Source organism: Corvus moneduloides, chromosome 2, assembly GCF_009650955.1.
Source record: "Corvus moneduloides isolate bCorMon1 chromosome 2, bCorMon1.pri, whole genome shotgun sequence".
Classification (NCBI taxonomy): domain Eukaryota; kingdom Metazoa; phylum Chordata; class Aves; order Passeriformes; family Corvidae; genus Corvus; species Corvus moneduloides.
In genome coordinates, this window is record NC_045477.1 from 42554619 (window position 1) to 42568991 (window position 14373).

Consider the following 14373-nt stretch of genomic DNA (forward strand, 5'->3'; position numbering starts at 1 on the left):
GGAGTTCATGGTGGTTTGTCTCTTAAGAACAGGCTTTGCTTTAGCCATGGTGAATGTAAAATGAAAATAAAAAAATCGACAATACTGATTTATAATGAACAACCAAAGGAAATGCTTCTCTCTCACCCATGAAAACAGAAGGGAAGCAGAAGTTGCATTAGGTAACTAGTCTGGGCACCTCCCTAGAAAGAAAAAGTCAGCTCACAGTATTTTTGTTCTGGGTTGGCCAAATACCTTTGAAGGTACCTTCAAATAACTTTTTGAAAATGATATGCTAGGAATTCATTGTCAAAACTACAACAACATGTACTTAAATTTGCAATCAGTTCACTGCAAAAGCATAGATACAAATACATTCTGTCTCACTTCTGATAAGAAAAACAGGTGACACTTTTTTCCCTTGCGTAAGGTAAGCTTTAAAAGCAATCTGCCTGACAAGGTTTAACTTTAGGTCCTGCAAGGGCTGCGATGGCACAAAAGACAGCAGGAGAATCAGGAAATGGCATAGTCATTGGAGACAAATCCTGAGACAAGATCCCCGTACAAAAATAAAAGAGAGGTCCTGCAAACAGTGAAAAATATCCTGCACACATTGATAAAAAAGCCTTTAAAGTCATTCTTCAAAAAAATAAACTGAACTGACATATCAAGTCATTATGATTTCTTTTTTGTGACCTTCCTCTACATCCCTATGCACTAGATGAAACCAAACCCAGGGAACAAGAGTGCAAAGTTACAACACCAGAATAATAGCTTTCCCTGTTTTATTCTGGGGTTTCTCTGGAGAAGAGACTGCTATTTAACTCCCGTGCCACTGAAATCATATTCAGACAAGCATGTGAAAACCAAGATATTTGATTTTTATACAGGATATCACACTGTCATTTTGTGTAATTCTTTGTTCCCCAAAACTGGCTATTCATGTGCCCTGTTATTTTACCTCAGTGTGTCACACAGCTCTCAGTCTGCAAAAACAGTGGCAGCTCTGAGAAGGAAAGTAGACAGGAGGCAGGACAGCACAGACGGCAAGGCCACAGCATTTTAAGGATGGCTGCACCCTGGTAATGATCTCCCACATGCAACAGTGGCTGTGGGTGGCACTTCTGCCTCTCCAAGCTGCCAGGGCTCAACCCCTACAGTGAAACTAAAGATATTTACATATAGTGATATTGCCTGCAGGAAAATATTGTCAAATGCATGAACACTGCCCAGGAAAATCTTGTGCTGTGACCAATCAGGAGACTGGGGAAAGAGCAGGCTGAACAGCCATGATAATCCACTTCTCAGCCTCCTTTGCTTGCCAGTGTGGGAACAACACAGGTGCAGGATCAGTCCCCAGATGCATGCTAGAGTGTAGCATGAGGTTCCTCTAGAGTGCAAACAAGTTTATTTCTGCAGTGATGCTTGTTTCCATGTTGTCATGTGGCCAAGGGAATTACTTGTTTCCTGAAGTCTGTTGGGAGGAAGGCTGTATGTACGGAGATGGGGCTTTGACATGCAGGTCCAAGGACAGACCCAAGACACCTCAACATTACTCAAGGGTGCTGCAACGGTGGGATTGTCACTGCAGCCATCTCTCAGAGGCCCCACTCAAGACACCCTAAGTATACTGCAGAGTTAACAGGGTGTGCACCATCAGAGAACTGACTCTGGAGGTTCAAATGTTTGCACATGCTAATTATGTAACAGCAGACCACACATGTACTAGGATCAGCCAGATCACTACTATATGATGCAAGTTTTATATTCGGTTTAAAAGAAGAGTTTGATTTTCCAGGATCTTATAAATGACAGAAACTGGTGAGAAATGCATGCCATATCATTAAGCTCTCCTGGGTGACAAGTGTTATTTCCAAACAAAAATAAAACCAACCCTAACTGAGGTATAGAACAGTTCTCTTCTATTAGGAGGATGAAAGAAGCAAAGAATCCCTTTCACCTTCTCACGACTTCAAAGAAATCTTTCTAGAGTTAACAGTGATAACATGCATACCTGGGGGCTTGGGAACCCCAGGTCACACCATATGGACAGTGACGAAGCAAAGCAGCATCCCCCTGTGCCGACTGCCAAACATTCAGAAACCTAACAAAGCAACGTGAATGTGACTAATGGAGCAAGGGAACAGACCTACAACCTGATCCACTAAGAGAAACAGTGCCCTAACTTTGGGGCTTTCTATCAGTTTCAAAGCAGCAGATTCTCTGTAGGCTTCTGCAAGGACGTCTTAAACCCTTTTACTGACATCTGGATGTGTGAGTGAAATTTCTCCTATCAGTGATTATCCCTGCTGTGGTATTGCAATTAAGAAGCTGTGTTAGTCCATCTCTACAAAGAATCTCAAGGCATTATCACCACCTACTTGCTGTTCTCACTCAGCATTACTGCCACTGGTTTGTTAAGGCAAAGGATTTATCTTTCGAGAAAATTGGCTGAAAAATTAAGGGCAGAACAGTACATAAAGCGTGTCCAGATCCCACAGTACTTCCGGTGATCAACATTCTGTGTAGCTATTTTTATTCCTTCTCTCTAACCATTCTGGGTCTCTCCTTTGTCCTCAATCCACTTTTTTCGTTGAGTCACATCAGATTAGAAATACATTCAACTATGAGAAAAATCTTTTGCAACTGATCCAAAAAGAAACAATAACAGAAACCCACGCGTATTACATTTGGAAACTCTTTAAAAAACAAACAGAAACAATGCAAGACACTGAAAAATACTGACAGGTTTCCTTATGGCCTTGTTTAGAAATGTACTGCAGCTGAAGTCACTTGTAGGATATCCTGTGTGTGACACATCAGGTAGTCAGTATAGGAGAAAAAGAAAGCAGACATTTGAATACAAGGCTTTGTTCTGTATTTTTGCTACACAATCTGTAACTACATCAGTGTGGATACAAAAATGCTGCTAGCAAGGATTTTCTTGCTGTTTTCTAAGCCTGTGAGAGATTTTTCTCTCTCACAGAAGAGGTATCAGAGTTATGTGAACAACCAAACACCTGCAACCTTGAAAAGTCTTGTTTATAGTACAGTAGAAAAATATTTTGACAATGGATGTTTTAGGATTTTAGCCAATCACCCTAAGGGGTGGCTGATCCTTTGTCCAATTATACTATGAAGAAAAAAGTCTATAAAAGAGTTTGTAAAATAATTAAATCAATCAATCTTGCTGCACAATTCCTGCCTGCTGGATCTTCTCCTTCCTATGGCTGCGGGACATGGTAATATACCTTAGGGCATTCTTTTTTTAATACATCAGTTACCCCTCTGTCTCTATCACTGCAAAGGATTTGTCTGGTTTTTCTCAGTGTATGGACACTAACTGAACATCTTAACTGTGAGTACTGTAAATCTTACCTACACAAGCCCCTTACTACAAGAAAGAAAGTGAGGTGCTGAGGCACATCCAAAAAGAAACGGAGCTGGGGAAGGGTCTGGACTACAACTCTGATGAGGAGTGGCCGAGGGAACTGGGGATGTTCATCCTGGAGAAAAGGAAGCTCAGGGGGACCTTATTACTCTCTCCAACTGCCTGAAAGGAGGGTGTAGCCAAGTGGGGTTTGATCCCCCAAATAACAAGCAATAGGACAAGAGCAAATGTCATCAAGCAGCACCAAGTGAGGTTCTAATTTGATATTAGGAAAGATTTGTTCACTGAAGGGGTTGTCAAACACTGGAACAGGCTACCCAGGGAAGCGTTTGAGGCACTAGACCTAGAGGATTTAAAAAATGTGTAGAAGTGACACTAAGGGATATGGTTTAGTGGTGGGCGTGGCAGTGCTATGTTTATGGTTGGACTCAATCTTAGGGTCTTTTTCAAACTAAACATTTCTGTGAGTCTTTGGTTTTATTACAAACTCATCACTGAATTTCTAAGCATTTTATTTTATCCTGTATTAATTCATGTGAACTGTGTGCCAGGTGTTTCCACAAGAAGCGGTGATGGAAGTTTTGTCATTGATTTTAGTACAACAAAAGTCAAGATGGCTATTTTTCAAGTTCTTCATAGACCTAGTGTTTAATGAATAAGTTTTACAGAGTCTCAATATCATCAAGTCCCAAGGCAAAGCAGGGCTAAAATACATTGGCAGGAAGTTTGATCAGAAGGTAAAAGTGTGTCCTCCTCCACCATCTCCAGATAGATACGCAGAGCTGTAATTGCCAAAGCAGAAATATGGAATGTTGGCCTTCACAGCATGGGATACAGATCAAAAAGGAAACATGAAACTGAAGATTACTCAACTACAACAGGAAGCTTGAGATCATGTAGGATTTTTTCACTACCAAAAATATTAGAGCCAAACCAAAACTCCCAAAAGAAAGTATCACCAGTTTCACACTGTAAACAGGACACTTCCTTAGCTTTGTAAACAGGAGACTGATTTGAAACAAACTGCCAAACAACATACGCAATCCAGTATTTTAGCCAAGAGAACCTCACCAGAAGCAGTGATATAAGTGCTCTCTTTTATCCAAAATATGCTATAAGGTAATCAACCTCACAAATACAATAGCAGGGATTTTGGAGGCAATTCTTGAATACAGCTTGAATCAACTGACTAAAAGATTACTACTAAATTTCTCTGCATTAGTGGGCAAATTCTTACTACAGAGAATGCCAACACAGAGCCTTCATAGTATTTCTTAGGATTCCTTTAATATCTTGATGTCTAATCCCTGTAAGTGCACAAAAGCCCAAGCAAGCCAGGGCAGCCATTCTCTAGGGTTGGGATCATGCTACAAACTTTGAGAGTTAACCCAAGGTTTCTCAGATGGGTAGGCAAAACTGAGTGCAGCTACACGAGGAATGGAGGAGGATGACAAGGAAAAGGGGCACAGCTGGCCCCAGAGAGGTAAAGGACCAGACTCCATGTTCCTGCTACTGCTGCACATGGGGGAAGCGGGAGAGTGGGAAAAAGGAGGAGCAGGATGGAAGAGATGGGAAAGGCAAGCTCTACTTCTTAGGACCAATGTGTTCCACCCATCACCACTCCTCTCTCAGCTGTGGTAGATGCCATTGTGGAATGGCTGAGGTTGGAAGTGACCTCAAGAAATTGCAATTACTGCTCTGGAGACAACAAGGAGATGGTATTTTGAGGCCTTTGGGACTCTGGTATCACATGTAAATGCCTACCCTGCATTGAGTGCCAGTCCTGCAAGATATTTTGTTTTTAAAGAGATCAGTCTGTAATTTGCTGCAGATATATTTTAGTATTAGCAAGATGATCCATAGGAAAAGACTGGAGCATAAAACACATTAATTCCTGCTGTATCTTTTGTACATATAGTATATTAGAGTTATGAAATAAAAGCCATTCCCTGTCCTTCTAATTTACAGCTCCCCAAAGGAGTTTCTTACTGTATAAATAATATACATTTGTGGCTATATTCCTTTTACATAATCTAAACACAGTCTAAAGAAGGAGTGACAGAAAGACATTGTAGTTAATTTGTATATTATTTTGTTCAACAAATTTCTGCCTTGATAATCCTTTTCCTAATAAGTTCCTTTTTAATTAATAAAAATTTTAATAATGTGAAAATTTCTTTCGGAATTTCAACTAGCAACCTGAAAACCTGACATTATTAAACATAACTGGTTTCAACCCAAATTCCATAAATTACATAGCTACCAAAATCATGCAAAGATCTTAACTAATAGTTAGGTTCAAATATTGGTCTAACAGTTCACTGTTCAACTAGAACTTCAAAAAATTATATTCAACCTGGGGTATGGGGGCTTTTTTTGTACTCTAAAAAAAAATTCCCAGGTACAGTATTTTTATGATTTTAATGCTGATTTGGAACCAACTATATCAAGTGTGCTTAATCTCACTTCCTTGTACTTCTGTCCTTAATTTATGCGTTCCGTACAATCATTTGGACAATGCTCTCAGGCATACAGTGTGACTTTTGGGGATATCCTGTGCAGGGCTTAGAGCTGGACTCAATGATCATTCTTGGTCCCTTCCAAATCAACATATTTTGTGATTCTGTGATAGGTAAATATCTATTTTGCTATACTAGACAATATCCTAAAGATACAAATTATATTCTGCAAAGGCATGTACAAAAGACTCTTGCCTACGATATATATACTTTTTTTATTTTGATAGACTAAATACAACTGACAAAAGCATAGCAACAAAGCCTGTAGAAAAGCTGAAGGTACTTAGCCTTCTTTGCCTCAGGCTTTGATAGTAAAACCACTCTTCTTTGGATATCCAGCCTCCTGTGCTGGAAGAGAGGGACAGGGAGCAGAATGAAGCCCCCACAATCCAAGAGGAAATGGTCAGATCCACCAAAGGGTCCTGAGAGAGCTGGCAGAAGTGTTACCAAGCCACTTTCCACCATTTACCAACAGTGCTAGCAAATCCAGAAGGTCCAGTTAACTGGAGGTCAGGAAATGTGACACCTGTCTACGAGAATGGACAGAAGGAGGATACACAGATATATAGGCCTGTCAGCCTGACCCTGGTGCCAGGAAAAGTCATAGAACAGCTCGTCAACAGAGTGTCTTCACACAGAACATGCAAGACAACCAGAGGATCAGGCCCAGTCAGCATGGCTTTAGGAAAGGCAGGTCCTGACTTGACCAACTTGATCTCCTTCTGTGACCAGATGACCCACTCAGTGGAAAAGGGGAAACAGCTGTGGATGTTGTCTGCCTGGACTTTATGTAGTGGGTTGACCTTGGCTGGACAACAAGTGCCCACCAAGCCTCTCTATCTCTCCCCTTCCCAGCAGGAGAGGGGAGAGAAGATGGAAAATAACTGGTAGGTTGAGATAAGGCAGTTTACTAAAGCAAAAAAAAGCTGAAGTTTGGTGTGCATAGAGAAAAAACTTTATTCTCTACTTTCCATCAGGGAGTGGTATCCAGCCACATCCCAGGAAGCAGAGTTTCAGCACATGTAGTAATCGCTCTGGAAGGCAAACATTGTAAAATAACGAATGCCTGCCGTTCCTCCTCCCTCCCTTAACTTTACAATCTGAGCTGATGTGATATGGTATGGAATACTCCTTTGGTTAATTTGGGCTTAGTTATGTCCCCTTCCGGACCTTTTCCACTCCCAGCCACTTGAGGGGAACAGAATGCTAGAGACACAGCACTGATGCTGTGCCAGCACTGCTCAGCAGTAGCCACGACACTGCTGTGTCCTCAACACCTTTCTAAATACCAGTGCAAACCACAGCACTGTGAAGGCTTCTGTGGGGAAAATTAACTCCATCTCAGCCAGACCCAAGACACTTTAGTAAAGCTTCTGACACCATATCCCACAGAATTATCCTGGAGAAACCAGATGCTCATGGCTTGGAGGGGTGCACTATTTCCTGGATAAAAGACTGCTCAATTGTCTGAGTCCAGAGAGTGGTGCTGAATGGAGTTACATCCAGCTGGCAGCTGCTCACAAGTCAGTTCAACAGAGATCAGTACTGGGGGCAGTCCTGTTTAATATCTTTATCGATGACCTGGATGAGAGGAGAGAATGCACCCTCAGCCAGTCTGCAGATAAAACCAAGCTGGGCAGGAGTGTCGGTTTCCTGCAGGGTAGGAAGGCTCTGCAGAGGGATCTGGACAGGCTGGATCGATGGCCCAAGGCCAACTGTATGAGTGCTGAGTTAACAGCTGGGCTTGATGATCTTGGAGGTCTTTTCCAACCTAAACAATTCTACAATTCCTAATTTTGCAAATACTTGGTACTCTTGGTTCATCACAAAATATAGGGGTTTTTTCTCACCTCATTTACATATAAGCTATTCCAGCTTTCTTACTACACCGTCCTGTATGACTTGAACCCCTTAACTTTAAAGGAATTATGAAAATGGTCGAAGTTAAGCACATGATAATTATTACTGTGCTAATGATCCCCTGTGAATTTTCTATGTATGCCTATTCCTAGATGTTTTATAAAACACAACATTTCCGTGGCATGACAGTGGAAAAGAACTCCCCACATTATTTTAGATTTTCAGCACTGTTCAGTTTCTACAAATCAAAGCAATACAATTATCAAGTTTTTTCCTCAGGCCCTTTACAAATTAGCTGGCCTAATTCAGCTTCATACTAATACTTAAAAAAGCCCCAAACAAAACCCAAGAAGTTTCAAGAGACTGAAGAATTTACAGTGACTTCCACTACATGATATACATCTGCCTGATAAAACATATTTCAAGTTCCTTTAGAGAATTCCTCTATGCTGCTTGCTGCTGAGTCAGGGTTGGAATTCTCATGCAATATCCTTTGATATTTCAGCCCAAACTGTTAATTATACAGATAAGAGACATCATCAAAGTCAGATAATTGTAGACCAAAGTGCATTACTGCAGGGAAATTAGTAAGACTTTTTTTTAAACTGATGAAGCCTGAAATACACACTTCTATATAAAATCTAGAAAACGGGGAAATGAAGCCTATAAAACCCAATTTATTTTTTCCATTTTACAGTTGACACAATTTTATGTTACCAGAGTCCTCTAAAAAATGTATACAAGCCTATTATAAAAGAACTCAGTAAGTTCATTCCAAAACTGATGTTCTATACTACTACTGATACCAGAGACATTTCATAGAATCATGGAAACATAAAATCATAGAATCGCAGAATGGTTCGGGTTGAAAGGAACCTTGAGGGTCATCTAGTTACAATCCCTCTGTCAAGAGCAGGGACACTTTGCATTAGATTAGCTTGATGAAACCCCTTGAGCAGGCCTCTCTGGGCAACCTGTGCCAGTGCCTCACCACATCCACAGTAAAGAATTTCTCCCAATACCATAAAATCATAGAATCACAGAATGGCTTGGGTTGGAAGGGACCTTAAAGCATCTAATCTAAACCCACCCTCTTTAAAATACCAACCAATCAAACAACCAAAAAACAGAAAACAACACCATCTTCTCCCAAGAGCAGACACTTAACACTTATTTGGTGAGAGAATACTGCCCAAATCACCATATACTTTTCCCTGTGATTAGGCATCAGCCAATACAGGGAAGAAGAGGACAGAGTTAATGGCACACATCCATTTGGACTGGCCCTTAAGGAGCCAAAAGCTACTGGCAGTTCCCCAGAACGATATAGTACAGTTTTTCCTTTGTATTTTAGTGGTGCACAAGCAAATCAAAGTTTGAAAATTCCTTTTTTTCTGGATTCATAATGAAAACCACAAGAGTGCAGAATCTTATCTCCAGTCATCTGATGTTATGGTTTCAAATCCACATCAGAAGATACTGATTCCATGTCTTTCAGTTGTTTATATACTAAAATGATTTGACACTATGCTGTCTGTTCTGTCTTTTCTTTAAACTCTGGAGTTTGAAGTTTAAAATATGTATGGTGACGCTTAGTCTGAAGATACAGACTAGGCCTACTTTCCTAGACTACACAGATGTTTGTTCAATCACAGATAAGAAGAAGCATGTGATGTTTCAGATAGAGATTATATAGTAAATAATATTATTTAGCAGTTGTTATCTCCCACTTTTCATCTCCAAGTACACATAAACAACAAAAATAAGAGAAACAAAACATTAGACTTCTTGTAATTAGGCAGTACTACCTCCAAACTGCAAACTGGGAAACTGAGTCAAAACAGAACAATGGAGGCATCTGGAAGACCTGTGTGTTATTCTGATGAACTTCAAAGTACTTAATAGCATTAATAAACGCTCTAAGTGAACAGCAGTACTTGTGCTATAAATGTTGCTGGCACCTCCAGGACACTTTAAAAAATTGATTAGTGCTACACTGGACTGCTGAGTCATCAATGACCGTCCTTCCACCAGGACAAGAGGATGTCTTGTAAGCAGGTTATTTATATTCTTAGTATCTTCAGCAGAAAGTACAGTCTGGTTAGATTTGGTAGGCATTAAATGGCAATTTTTTGTATGTGCTGCCCTCATCTATAGATTCTTATCAGAGCAACTTCAGTCTTGAGTTTAAGAGCAATTACAAATAGGCCAACCTCTTTTAGTCTGGAAGAAGAAAGGCAATATTGAATCATGCACACTGCAAAGGTTTGTTTTGGCCAGAAGCAAGAAAAAGCCTCCATATTAAACTCTGTGTATGCAGAGTTTATCCTGCTTGGAAGCAACTGAAAACTGAATTAAAAAAAAAAAAAAATTAATAAAATGTGCAGGTGGTCTTGCACTTGCCAAGATATTTTTTGAAGCTGAATGGGCCTTGTTTCCTCTTCAGTATCTCTTTTAATTTCACAACCCAATAATCATGATCATCAACCCAGAACATAATATTAAACTTTTTATGCTTGCTGTGTGTTTTGAGAAAGACTGTTGGAAGACATTTACCCCAATGTATTGTGTGCTCTCAGATCCCATTCTGTGTTGTCATGTCTGCAAATATTTACAAAGCAAAAAATACTGTCTGACTCAGCAATGCAACTCACATGTCGTTCATGCTGTTCCATATCATTGCTTCACACCAAAACAACACAAAAACACCACTGTGAATTACGAAAGACAGAAATACTATTAGTGGCCTACAGCCAACCATGGTCTAAACAGTTTGCTTGTAAGCTCATCACATGCATTCAACATTTGGAATACTGCTCAAAACCTCTGGCTGCACAAATATAGATCCTCATTCAAGGAACTCAAGCAACAGTTTCATTTGAGTAGAATCAGGGGGATCAGCAACTGATCTGCTTTAAATGTTGCAACCCCACACCCAGCTCCACTGGTCACACAAGAACACATGGTCCTTTGCAGAGAAAAAGCAACAGGATTCCCAAGCACAGGGAGAGAGCAAGCCTGCAGCATGCTAGCCTTCATCAAAGTCTGTGACCTCCTCAGAATGTCCATAACATCCATTCAAGAACTGCAGAAGTGTCTGACTTCAGCATGGCACTCTTCACTGTAGGCTGCAGGGCTCACTAGCACATGTCCCAGCAAAGATGAAAAGTAGGATGTAATTACATATAGATCTGCCACTTTCCAACAGCCCCAGTATTAGTCCACCTGGTACCCATGAAGATCACCCACTACAGGTTGTCTCAGGTAATTTTAAAGGTACAAAGTTTAATCACAATGTTGAATGATCACAACTAGGAAGAGAGCAATTAACTAATAATTTCAGATGCTTGTTCTCTTCATCACTCCAAGAAGCAATTTACACCACAGGAGTAAAACATCCATCATACTGCCATTAGGATGAAAACCTTATTTATATTAGGGGTTAATGATTTCTTCATTGACTATACAGAGAAGATCAGTGTAACACACATTTTGATGTTCTAAGTATGTAAGTTTTCAAAGAAAAAGCTTGTTTGAAGTTTGAGTTGGATGGAAGCTTGCTTAGCTTAGTTCAGAGATGGTCTCAGTTCTTCTATGAAGTTTCAGATGGCAGGCTAACAAGTCATGAAGCTTGATAAAACACAAAATAGTTTTAAAGAATGAAACAGAAATAACAAATACATACTTTTATTACGAACACATACTTTTCTTTTTTTTAATGAGAATAAATCTGATTTCTGTATCAGAAGGAACTGCAATTCTGTCCTGTTTCCTGACTTAACATTTCAGTTCTAAGAAAAAAATCCTCCACCTTCTCTAAGCCTTCTTTCAGTGACTAGGAAAGGCATACAAAATATTATTAAGTTCAATATGGCTCCAAACTTTAAACAAAAACATCTTCCCAAATCAACTGTATACCCATTACATGCATTGTATACATGCTGGAAAATAAACACTGGCAAATACAGTCTTGGAAATGGCTCAAGTGACTGGGGTTTTGGAAAGGGTTTATAGAATATATAAATGCTGTCAACTGGAAGATGTTAACAAGAAGACTGATGTTAACTCTGTTCATTTTCAAGATGCATTTTTGCATTTCGCCATGTAAGAAGGTACATGGCAACGTGCAAAAGCAGGTTCTCCCACGTGAGGCTGGAACACATCAGGCTGCTCCCAGGCCAGAGGCTCATCACTTTTCCCAAACTGATAATCGTGGATCCTAGAGGTGAAGTTCAGCAGCGCTGTTTTTATGCAGTCTCCCCATTCATTCCCCGTGGGGCCACAGCACACGGCCACGTTCACTCGAGGCACCTGCGTCCCGCACTGCTGCGCTGCAGACCCTGGGCAGCACCTCGGCTGTCCAGGACATCCTCTGCCGGCAGCTCCCGGAGGGAACCGCACCGGAGTTCAGGCTGAAAACACCCTTCCTACGGGGCGGGCGGTGTCCGAGGGCTCGCTGCGGCCCTGCTGCGTGCTCACCATCCCCGGGCATCACAAGGGACGAGGCCAGTCCTGGTGGGGCAGTGTCCACCAGAGTCAGAGGAGCATCGAGCCCTGGGCTCAGACCCTCTGGTCGATAAAGTCCCCTACCCAGGAGAGCAGCACGCCGACAGCCCTTACAGGAGCCGAAGGCGGCGAGGCTGTGGCAGGGCCGGGAGACGATCCCGCTCCCGCCAAGGAGCCCTGGGGCGATGGCGGCGCCCCGCACACCCGGCCCCTGAGAGCCCCGGCAGCGGAGCCTGTGCGGCCGGAGCCGCCCCGGAGCCGGCGCTCGCCCCGCTCTGCCCCGCCGCCGGCACATCAGAGGCACACGGAGGACACGGGCCGCGGGTGCTGAGGGACCCCCGGCGGGGCCCGCCTGGTCAGCCGGGACCGAGCACTCCGCGTTGTCGGGGGCGAGGTGCCGCCCGCAGCCCGGAGGGGATGCTGGAGGTTCCGCCGACTCCCGGGAAACCTCCTCGAAGTTGCCCCGAGAAGTTTGGGACCGCCCGGAGATGCAGCCGCCGGGCAGAGCCGCCCCCTCAACCCACATCTCCCTCCTGCCACCTGGCCACACGCTCCTGGACCCCCACGCCCTGGCCGATCCCCCCCCGGAACGGGACCCCACCTAGACCGACCCCCGTCGTCCTCTCGGGACAGGGCCCTCGCTCCCGGGACAGGGGAACGGCAGCCCCGGGGCGCGCTCAGGGCATCCCCCGCGAAAGCAGCCCTTGGGAATAAATAAAGCAGCAGGACACTTACCATCTCGCCTGATGTTGGAAGCCCGCAGGGCTTTTATAGATCCGCTCTGGGCAGGGGCGGTGGTGCCCTGACGGCTACAGAAGTTCGCACAGACGACGGCGTAGAGCAGGAGGAGGATGAGCAGTTGCATTGGGACCAGCTGCGAGCGGGACCGTGTCTCTGCGAAGAAACGGGCTCTCCCGCCGAGGGTGCTTCCCTCACTCGTGTTCTCTTCCCCCTTACCGGACTTTTTTTGGTTGTTGAGGGTTGCTTGTGTGTTTGGGGGAGCTGTATGCAGGGGGGAAAAAAAAGGCACGATCCCCGCCAAAAAAAAAAAAAAAAAGGAAAAAAAGCAGAACCCCAGAGCACGCGAAGCAGCGGTCACCGCCGCCGCGCTACTCTCCGAGCTGCCTCCAAACTTCCTGCATGCTGAACTTTCGGCTGCCCTTCTGGGCCGGCCGAACTCAGCAGAGGTGCGGAGCTCCCGGGCCGGGACCGCCGCGCACTCCCCTCGTCCAGCACGGCCGTGCCCCAGTGGCAGGCGGGGGCTGCCGCAGCCGCGCTCCCCCGCGGCCGCCGCCGGGCTGCACCGCGCCTCGCACCGCCCCGCCCGCCCGCCGCGGGAGCGCCGCCGGGGGCTGCAGCGCCGGGAGCGCCCCGCTCTCCGCGCCGGGGGCCGGGGGAAAGGGGCGCCGGGGGAAGGGGTGGGAGCCGTGCCCGGGCCCTCCCTGAGCTACCGGCCGCGCCGTCCCCACTCTGGCCAAAAAGTGGCAGGAGGGTGGTGCGAGGAGGGGGCTGTCCCCGCTGCGGAGTGAACGCCGGGCTCCCGGCGAGTGGCGTAGGACGGGCGCCGTGTGCCAAGGGCTCTCCGCCAGCAAAGGGGCCACGCACCCGAAGGTCCCGTCACCCTCAGGCTCTGGGTGGCCACGTAAAAGTCATCCCTGGGCCGAGTGACTCAAATCTCCGAGCTGTTCCACGGCGTGTGAAGAGACTTAGTGGGATAACTCGTGAATAACCCGCAGTTGTCCCTGGGAGAAACATACGGGCTGTTTCTGTCATGCCAAGCACTGTCCAAAGCCTTTCATAAAAAGTTAGTTCTTACCAATTTAGACCCTCTAAATTTGGTCTGGTATTAAAAGATTGTATTACTGCCTGGAAGAGTTTAGGTCTAAACCAAAGGCATGTGAGGGTTGTGGTCAGATTGCTAGTTTAATACTCTTTTTCCTTCCATTAGCTGCAATGAAAATAATCAAAAAGAAGATGCAGAAAAAAGCTCGCTCAGATTTTAACAGTTTTCTAATAAATTCTTTCCTACTCAGTTTATTTCTTACAACATTTCATGCAGTCTTAGCCAGTCTAACAAACTGTTACACGCTGCCAGATCTTTAACAACATGAAACATAC

General features: G+C 44.1%; 1 protein-coding gene across 4 annotated transcripts in view; it reads right to left on the reverse strand.

Annotated features, from left to right (window-relative positions):
• The window catches only part of PDGFD (platelet derived growth factor D), a 146937-nt gene extending 133395 nt beyond the window's left edge, over positions 1-13542 (reverse strand). For 2 of the 4 annotated variants that reach the window (XM_032099273.1, XM_032099271.1), the window contains exon 1: positions 12991-13540. In XM_032099273.1, the coding sequence (XP_031955164.1) occupies positions 12991-13120 (130 nt within the window). In that variant the 5' untranslated portion in view covers positions 13121-13540. Of the gene's footprint in view, positions 1-12990 lie in introns of all 4 variants that reach the window. The other 2 variants (XM_032099274.1, XM_032099272.1) reach the window with 2 other exon arrangements.
• Positions 13543-14373: the final 831 nt, after the last annotated feature.